This window comes from Gossypium raimondii, chromosome 5 (assembly GCF_025698545.1).
Source record: "Gossypium raimondii isolate GPD5lz chromosome 5, ASM2569854v1, whole genome shotgun sequence".
NCBI lineage: Eukaryota > Viridiplantae > Streptophyta > Magnoliopsida > Malvales > Malvaceae > Gossypium > Gossypium raimondii.
The window spans coordinates 24,563,970-24,573,608 of record NC_068569.1 but is presented as its reverse complement, the minus strand read 5'-3'; the positions used below and the strand labels follow the sequence as shown (position 1 = coordinate 24,573,608).

The following is a 9,639-nucleotide window of genomic DNA, read 5'->3' as shown; positions in this document are numbered from 1 at the left end:
CCGATTACAGTGATGAAGCCTCCCCCATTTCTTTGTTTTTACAATTTCGGCTTTATAGCCGAAAGAAAAGAAAATCCCAATGAATCTCTGTTTTCCCCTATGTTGTTGATTTTTGTTGTGTATTTGCAGGAGACTGGCTGTGGCAGAGGGCAGGTGAGGACGGATGTGACCGTGGCGGTGCAAGTGGGCGATGTCGGCAGAGGGCGGCGGCCAGTAGACTAGGAGTCAGAAGAGGCTTGCGGCGCCACTTAGTTAGGGGCTAGGGTTTCAGTTTCTGAAACCCTAGGCTGATTTGTTTTTTCTGAAAATGGGCATTGGGCTTTTTAAATTTTGGGCTTATTGGGCTGGTGGGTGTAATTGGATAGTTAGGTCTGTTTTGTTTTGTTTGTTGGGCCCGGGCAAATGGGCTTGTACACTTGATGTTTGGAATCCAATTCTTTGAATTAATTATTAGATCATTCAAACGAAACAACTTTGTAGATGACTTATGTTTGAAAATCCCATTTCTTTGAATTAATTATGTGGAAAACAGAGATGAAGAAGGAAGGAAAACAAATGGAGAAGCAGAAGAGACTGGAAAATAAAAGGAAAAAAGTTAAAGGAACATAAAAGGAAATTTTTTTTTACTAAAAACGAAAAAATATGATGACCAATTATATAATTTAACTCAAATTTTTTTGTTTGAAATGATGATTTAATGTGCCACGTCAGTTTATCGTTAACCGCAATTAACGACTTAGTGACTAAAATGTTACAACACGTTAACGTAAGTGACTAAAATGTAACATTTCAAACATAAGTGACTATTTTAATAGTTTGCCCTTATTAAAACTAAGGCAAGTATTTGGATTCAAACATAATTCTAGCATTTAGAACATTAGATTAAAATTTGTATAAATTAAAAATCAAATTATTTAACCTTTTATGTAATAACAAATTAAATATTACTATAATTATATTTAAATATCAAATAATGGCTTTATTAACAATTAATTAAAATTAATAAAAACAATAATTTATTATTGACGTAGTTACTAAGGTTTTATTTAAATGGAAAATTAAGGAATAAAGATGGTTGCCATCTAAATAAATAAAAATATTTATCTTTTTGAAAATTGTATATTATTTTCACCCGTAGATCGTGTCGAATTTCTAGTATATATTATTAGTTCTTTTCTAGGTATATCTTTTTTCTAACGAAGGTAAAATCTTTTATATTTTAGATAGTTAATATTTTAATATTTAGTTATTTTATTATACATGCATGAAATTCATCATCTCCAGAGGACGGTTGAAAATTTAGAGAGAACTTTATAACTTATAAGAGCTTTATTCAATGATTTGTTGTTCTTGCGTTGCTGAATCATATACACATTCCTTTATCAACCGCAAAAACTCAGTTTAAATAAGCTCAAAAACACTGCCATCGGTAGTTACTGCAACACATTTCATTTTCTCTTTCCCTCTCAAAATCAATTTGCCTTCCATTTTTTCTCATCATCATCATCTTCTTCTTTTTTCTTCACATCCATTGTATATACAGCCATGAGGCAAGGCTTAAAGCAGAAACAAGAGGTACATTTTTCTTTCTCTAAGCCTCCCCCTCAGAACTTCGTTATTTGTTTTCTGGGTTTTTAATTGAGGGAAAATTTGCAGAGAAAATTTGTTGAACTTGGCTGTTTTTTTTTTTTTCGGTTACTGCCTACAGATCTTTAGGCCTGGAACTGTGGTGCGGAAATTGTTCAACATCACTCCTGTGGAGCCCGATTACGGTGCCGATTCTGATGATGGCGACGAGATTGATTCTGACTCCGAAACCCAAGGTCACTCACATTTATTTTCTTTGATCTTGTTCAAAGTTTTAGCTATTTGGATAAATATTATTAGGTCCTAACAATCAGTTTGAAAAAAATAATTAATTAGCCTCTTTAAAAATTGGACCAACTTAAGGCTTACTGGTCGAAGACTCGAAGTCCAGCTTAACTTGTTTTTATGTTTGATAGAAGATATTCTTCATTTTTTTTATGTATACTATTTATTAAGTTTACTATTAGAATTAGTATTATCTAAATCGGTTCATTAACTTAATAAAAAAAATTATGAAAATATCTTTTCATAATTAAAAAAATGTTATAATACTTGAGGGTATTCTAATGTTTATATTTAATAAAAATCAATTAGAGTATGTATAGAATATGATTTAAATTAGAAATGTCCATGGGCTGGGCCGAGCCCAACTAAAATTTTAGGCCTATTTGTTAGACTCGATTCGGCCTAAAATTTTGCTCAATCTCGATCCGGATAAAAATGTTAAAACTCGGGTCCGATTCACCTGTATTAATTTTTTATATTATTTTATATAATATATACATTTTTTTTAAAAATATAATACACCAAAAATACTAAAAATATTAAAATAAATATTTCCCTACAAATTAAAAATAAATTAAAAAATATGTATACTTAAATAATACTAAGATAGGTGCAACTTAACAAGCAAATTTCTCTAAAATAGTAACAAAATTAACAACAAAACAATAGTTATACAATATCTGAACAATAACAATAAAATAGTAATATAATAGTGAAATAATAGCAAAATAGTGAAAAAAACAAAAAAAAATATAGAAACAAAGCGGTAAAAAAAAAGAAAACAGTAAAAAAATTCAGCATTTTTTTTTTGCATATTCAAGTCAAGTTGAGCCGGACTCGATCCAAAAAAACCTTACCCATAATTTATTATCTCCATAAGTTGTATATATATTAATAATGTTGTTCATTGAGTTAGTGTCGGTTGGTATCACAAGTCAACTCGACATTAACTCATAATGAATAACTATAGCCTATTTAATATTATTTATTTGATGTATTTATGTGTCTAAATTTCATTTTACCCATAATTTTATTTAAATTTTTAATTTTAATAATGTACATATTTCATGTATTATTAAGCTTAATTAGTTTCAAATCATATGTTTCATTGTTTATTGTATCTTACTTTTAAACAAACATTTGTGTTTTAAATCTGTAGTTTCCATACGCATATACGTGTGATAGGATTCCTAGTCTATATTATTTATTAAGTTGGTGTCACCCTTAATCGGGTCGCCAATTCGGTCGGGGTTTACAACCTAAAAACTAATTAAAATATATGTATACAATGGGATTTGAACTTGCACTAATTAGATTATTAAAACCTTAAATTTACTATTCAACCAAAGTTTTGTTTTAATATATTTTATACATTTTTGTTTTAATATACACAATATATTATCTCCATATTTATACTTACTATTTATTGAGTGTTTTATTGAGTTGGTGTCACCATCGATTAGTAAAACTACGAAAATGCCTTCTGTAATTAAAAGGGTTAAAACTATTTGAGGGTATTTTAGTATTTTCATTTTGATAAAAACTAATAAAACATACATAAGTCCACCCTAATTGTTAAATTAGTAAAATCTTTAATTTACCAGTCAACCAAAACTTAATTTTAATATACGATATACATTATTTTTGTTTTAATATATACAATTTATTATATTCATAAATTTATTAATTAATTTCAAACCATATGTTTAATTAGTGATTATATGTTACTTTTAAATGAATATTTTATTTTAAATCTATAATTTCCATACACATACGATAGATTTTTTTTTGTATAATTTATATGAAACAAAAATGAAATAATATATTTAATAATCATATCTAAAATACCCTTTCGGGGGGTTGAGTCTAAATGTGAAGTGGGGCTTTGCAGAGACACTTGATCGTGGCAATGGCACAGAATCAACGTCAAGAAGGGACACCGAGGAGGGGCCTCACCCTGATTCGAACGGTAATCATTTTTAATCCCTCACCAACGTTCATGTTTGAATCAATTTGAGTATTTATTTTGTGTTATCAAATTAATCTATATCTAAAATATTTTATACCCTATTTAATATGACTATTGTTTTATATTATGTTTTAATTAACCTTATTTGTTGTTTGTGTTATCAAATTAATCTATATATTTATATTTAAATTAAGCTCCTCATTAGTACCACAATTCAACTAAATATAAACTCAATTGTGAAATTATTAAAATACCATTTTATATGTAAAGTAGCAATATTTATATAAGAGTGTTTTTGTTTTTCATTCTTTTAATAAAATACTTAGACATTCAAGTTATAAATTTTAATTTAACCATTTCAATCAAGGCCTCAATTTTACCGTAACATTTCCATAATATTTTTATGTAAATTTTTCACATGTGTCATAATTTGGTTATTATTTAAGTTTTGACTGAATTGATGTGATGAGTTGACCAAACACTAAATTAAAAATGACTAAAATCCTTTTACTTTTATAAAGTAACAAATATTAATATGGAGTATTTTGGTATTTTATATTCCTTTTTATAACTATGGTTAGATTTAAACTTAGGACACATTATCTTTAAAATTTCAACCAAAAATTGTTGGATTGTGATTGTGCCGTGATTTAATTATTTTAGTTTTCTTAAAATTTTGAGACTTGAATAGCATCATTTTTTAAAGATAAATATCAAAATTTCAAGTTTCAACCAAAATATCATTTAGTTTTAATTTTCTTAATTTGTGCAATTATTTGTAGTATTTTTTTACATTTACATATTACATACACAATATTTATATTATTCAGCATGAAAACAAATGCATATATTAATCAAAATTTGATGTTTAGAATTGAATTAAAATAAAAATTTTGTATATATTTATACAAAATAAAAATTCATAAATTGGTTAAAATTAATCTATAATTTGATATTTATTTACTCTATGTTGTTTACTTATCAAGTTGAAAATAACTTTTGAATACGAGGGTTTATCTAGTCCAAAAATTTGGGTTGTCCCTGGCATTCGGCTTGTTTAGTGGAGTTCTAAATGAAATTTTCTGAACTTTGAATTTTTTTGTGCTTATTTTTTGCAAAATCAAAATTTGTTTTTCCCTTATTTTGCGCTCAGATGATCTTCCAAGTTTAAGGAGAAGAAAGTCAGAGACATTCAGGGCACAGTACATAAACACAAAGGAAATAAGGTGCACTGCCTCTCCCTTGTTTGCTTGATTGTGTTACTTCGATATAATAATATAATAATATATATATGTATATAGTTATGCTTTCCTATGGTTTGTAGCTGAAACATTGTTTTGAATAGAATATGCGTTGGTACCTGGAATGTTGGTGGAAAGGTTCCATCTGGTGACCTTGATATTGATGATTGGATTGATATGAATGAGCCTGCTGACATCTATGTGCTTGGGTAAGTATGCATATCCAACCCTCTTGTTTGATTTATATTGATCCATCTCTTAGTGTTATTCATGTTCATCTTAAAAGTATGACTATTGCTTTATGTTTGCAGTTTTCAGGAGATAGTACCATTGAATGCTGGGAATATTTTTGGTGCTGAAGATAGTCGCCCAGTTCCAAAATGGGAAAACATCATTTGTGACATACTCAATAGAATTCGAACTGCATTTACCAAAATAAAATCCTATTCCGATCCCTCATCCCCGTCGAAGTTCAAGGCGTTCGACGATGTCCCAACCATAGAAGAAGATATAATTCTCGAAAGCGATAGCGATATCGGTGAAGAAATTCATACATTAAATGAAGAACCTAATGGTGTTGATGAAGCCAATAATGGTGCTAAACTTGATAGGCCAGTAGTAGAACATGATTTGCTGAGGCAATATTATTCTCCAAAGAGGTTAGATAGATTGAATTGCTTGCGGATGGAAGATTGTGGTGAAAATGCCAAGGCCTTAATGAGTAAAGTCCGTAGCGGGTTCGGACAAGGTCGAAAACTAAATAGAATGCTTATGAAGACCGAAAGGATCGGTTTCAAGTGGCCTGAACCTCCATTAAACTTGCTATCTCGGCGTGTTTCGGGACGACCAAAGGCTTTGAAGCGGACCAACATCAAACGTTTGGAAGCAATCAAGTTTGTTCAACCAGATAGTACATGCAAGTCCATAAATGATAATATTGCATCAGAGATAGCTGTGCTTGAAGAAGTGAACCTTGTATCCCTCATTAGTCGGAAACGAAGATCATCGTACGTAAAGATAGTAAGTAAGCAGAAGGTCGGAATTTTCCTCACGATATGGGTCCGTCGGAGTTTGCGCCGGCATATTTATAATCTGAAGGTGTCCACTGTCGGTGTTGGTGTCTTGGGCTACATTGGTAACAAGGTTTGTTCCTTCTTCCAGTAATGCTAGTTTCTTGGATATAAAGAAAATTGGAAAGATAAAAATTAGAAGGGTAAAAAGTTAAAAAGGAAAAATATAATTTTTTTTAGATGGATGTGCTTGAAAGGGAAGAAGAAAAATTGAAACAAAAATTAATTTTCTTTGCATCCATTGCTTAGTAGAATTGAAAAATGAAAAATGCATAATTTTGAATTGGTACACACTTCTCTTCTTTTCTCATTTTCTCTCCTCTCAACATTCCTATTTGGAATGATTGATTTTAGGCATTAGAATAGAAATTTATCTTAGTTCAATAACCATTTTGTAATTTTTTGAAATTAAGTGACCAAAATGTAAATTTACTAATAGTTTAGTAACCTTGAGTACAATTTTCCCCTAGATTCTTTTAAAGTTTTACTATCTATTTGGAAGGCTCCACCTAAACCTAATATACGTATGAGTATGACGATTGAATTATGTTGCAGGGATCAGTATCAGTGAGCATGTCCATATATCAAACACTGTTTTGTTTCATATGCACTCACCTGACAGCCGGAGAAAAACAAGGAGACGAACTTAAAAGAAACGCTGATGTGCATGACATCCTAAGACGTACCCTTTTTCATTCCTATTCTACATTAGGACTTCCCAGAGGTATTCATGATCACGAGTGAGTTCTACTTTTAACATCTACTTTCACTGTGAATCAATGGTTATTAGATTACACCCTTACTCTTTATAAATGCTTTATTTTTTTTCCCTACAGAAGAATAATTTGGTTGGGTGATTTAAATTACCGTATCAACCTATCATATGATGAAACATGCGATCTCATCTCCAACAAAAAGTGGTCCGAGTTAATAAAGCGAGATCAGGTAGTTTATTGCTGTTTTCTTATCAAAATATGAGCTTTGAAGCCTTATTTAAATCTAGTAATTTATGATGACAGCTTGTCCAAGAGCTGCAGAAAGGTGGAACATTCGAGGGATGGTCCGAGGGTGTACTGGATTTTGCACCAACATACAAATATGAGGTAAATTCAGAGAAATACTATGGAGAGGATCCTAAGATTGGGCGGCGAACTCCTTCATGGTAATGCTTAATTAATAACAAGATTTTATTTTATAAGATTTTATCGTTTTTTGCCTTACGATTTCTTCTAATTTACCGTAGGTGTGATCGCATTCTTTCGTACGGTAAAGGATTGAGGCAACAGAGCTACGGTCGGACCGAGCTTAAAATTTCAGATCATCGCCCTGTTACCGCGACGTATATGGCCGAGGTTGAGGTATTTGATTCGAGGAGACTGCAGCGTGCTCTCACGTATACCGATGCTGAAATCGAGAACGAGGGAGATGCCGCTGAGGGTACCCAGAGACTGATGTCTAAACCAGTCCGTTGAGATGGATTTGTTATGCTTTTGATCAAGGAACATAGATCAATCTCTGTTTCTGATCGATGTATAGGTCGAGTTGTGGTTAATATTCTCTTTCACATTGAGAATTGGAACCTCTATAGGGATTAGGGATGTGAGAGATGAAGTTGGAGCTTGATTTAAAAAAAAAGTTAAAAGAGCTTGTTCAGTAAACCATGTTTACTGATTATAAGATTATTTCGATTCATTTTACTTAAGTTAGAGATTAAAAAAATAAATTAAACTAGTCAATTTAAGTTTCTAGTATCTGATTTATGCTCATATTAGAAACAGGCTTTATTGAAATACAATATCAGCAACAAAGGCAAAAGATGCACTGCTCCATTGTTCTACAAAGTGAAAACCCAAAAAGAAAAAAAAAATCCTTTTCTGAATAAGAATGGTTAAATTATTTTAATCTACTTTTGTATTAAGATGTTGGTATGTTAAGGACCTAATAAATTTAATGGAGCAAGTGGTTTATTAGCATTTCATTGGTCAGACAAATGAGTTTTTTCTTTCCCATTGTAAAGACAAATATATTTTATTACAAACAACTGAAAAGGCAAGAAAGAGGCATGAAATGCAGGAGAGTAGAGTTAAGGTCTTAAGGATCATCAAATTCATGTGGTCTTTGAGGCTTAATCCATGGTGAGAGCTGCTAACTGCTCAGTTAGAGGGTTCCGAGGCATGGCGTACATGTGATTCAACACTAAAAATGCAACAGTCAACATACATCATTTGGTTGACAATTTGATTTGTGTTTTTATAAGAACTGATACTGTAATTTAAGGGATACGTATCAAACATAAAGAAAGATTTATAAATAAGAAACTAAATAAAATTTTTTGTAAAATCGAACGTTTTGTTTTGTCTATGACAATAAATTTTGTCAAATATAATACTTAGGTTTTGGTTTAGCAGTAATTGTTGATTTCCACTTAAGGAGTGGACTCTTGTTGACAAGTAGGATCAATAAGGAGTATACAACTTTGATGATGGCGGTTCACTCTGGATTCGGGTGGAGAATCACTGTTCTTGGTGGGTAGGGGAGCAGAAAGGAGTGATTGAGGTGAGTTGGAGAAGAAGGTTCTAAGTTTCTTAGTCTGAGCACTGAGGAGGTTGAGAAAACCATGAAGGTGGAAGGGGAAATTGGTAGTAGGGTGTATAAGTGTGAGTATCTCTGGAAAGAGAGGAGGAAATGTTTGGTGGAGGCTGAGACTGATGTTGGGTCGTCTTGTCAGGGTTGAAAGGTGATTGTTGGCTGCCTTGCACAGGTTGCTAAGTTTGTACTTGGGATGAAAGGAGCTCTAGGTTAGGGTTTGATGGATTAATAGAGTATCAGCTAAAGAATGAGTCTTGGTTTTTGATCTATACTCTCGGTATCAATTGTTGATACATGTAATCAACACAAACAAGGTAGAGGAGAAAGTGATGGTTGCTTAGAGGTCGATTCATCTATGATAAGCGAAGAACCGGAGAAAGGAACAAGAAAGGACAGACTTAGGAGGATTTGAAGAGAAGGTTGTGTGGAGTCTAGGTTATCAAGTAGAGTGCTTGGGGAAGAAGGAAAAGATTCCTTGCTCTTCATGAGCTGGGGTATATATAGGGGTAGGTCCCCTTCTATATAGTGCGATGTTACCTACAATACAAATGGCAAACTGCCCATGTGGTCGGCTTAATGGCAGATCTATTCCATATTAATTGTTGTTGAGTGTAGTACTGTGTAACCCTACTCTAATATTTTCCTTACTGAAGTTATAACGAGATTATAGTCTTCATGGTCCTTCAATGGTCCACTTAGTGGATAAAGAGTGGCCTATTGGAGACCAAAAGCGAGTGGTCTTCTTGCAGGTTCCCCCAAGTACACGGGTGGCTGATCATGCATGACTAGTCGGATGATCACCACTAAGGTACAAAACGGAGGGTCATCCACGAGTGCTCACTAAGCCATACCTCGCGCTACCACATGTCCAAGCTAAGGTAAGGATACAACAAATGTG

At 32.1% G+C, this 9,639-nt stretch overlaps 1 protein-coding gene across 1 annotated transcript; it reads left to right on the top strand.

The window, feature by feature from the left end:
• Window positions 1-1,545: 1,545 nt before the first annotated feature.
• LOC105770443 (type IV inositol polyphosphate 5-phosphatase 3) lies at window positions 1,546-8,013 on the top strand. Its single transcript, XM_052630281.1, has 10 exons — window positions 1,546-1,575; window positions 1,709-1,823; window positions 2,789-2,818; window positions 4,992-5,067; window positions 5,187-5,291; window positions 5,394-6,225; window positions 6,708-6,892; window positions 6,989-7,097; window positions 7,172-7,314; window positions 7,396-8,013. Exons 1-10 carry the CDS (start codon window positions 1,546-1,548, stop codon window positions 7,622-7,624), a joined length of 1,854 nt encoding a protein of 617 aa, XP_052486241.1. The 3' UTR covers window positions 7,625-8,013.
• The last annotated feature ends 1,626 nt before the right edge of the window (window positions 8,014-9,639 follow it).

Excerpts from the sequence above, each read along its gene's own strand:
- LOC105770443 (XM_052630281.1), top strand. The coding sequence starts at position 1,546 with ATGAGGCAAGGCTTAAAGCAGAAACAAGAG. Across the intron at positions 1,576-1,708 it reads GCTTAAAGCAGAAACAAGAG|ATCTTTAGGCCTGGAACTGT; the intron begins GTACATTTTTCT and ends TACTGCCTACAG. Across the intron at positions 6,893-6,988 it reads AGAGGTATTCATGATCACGA|AAGAATAATTTGGTTGGGTG; the intron begins GTGAGTTCTACT and ends TTTTCCCTACAG.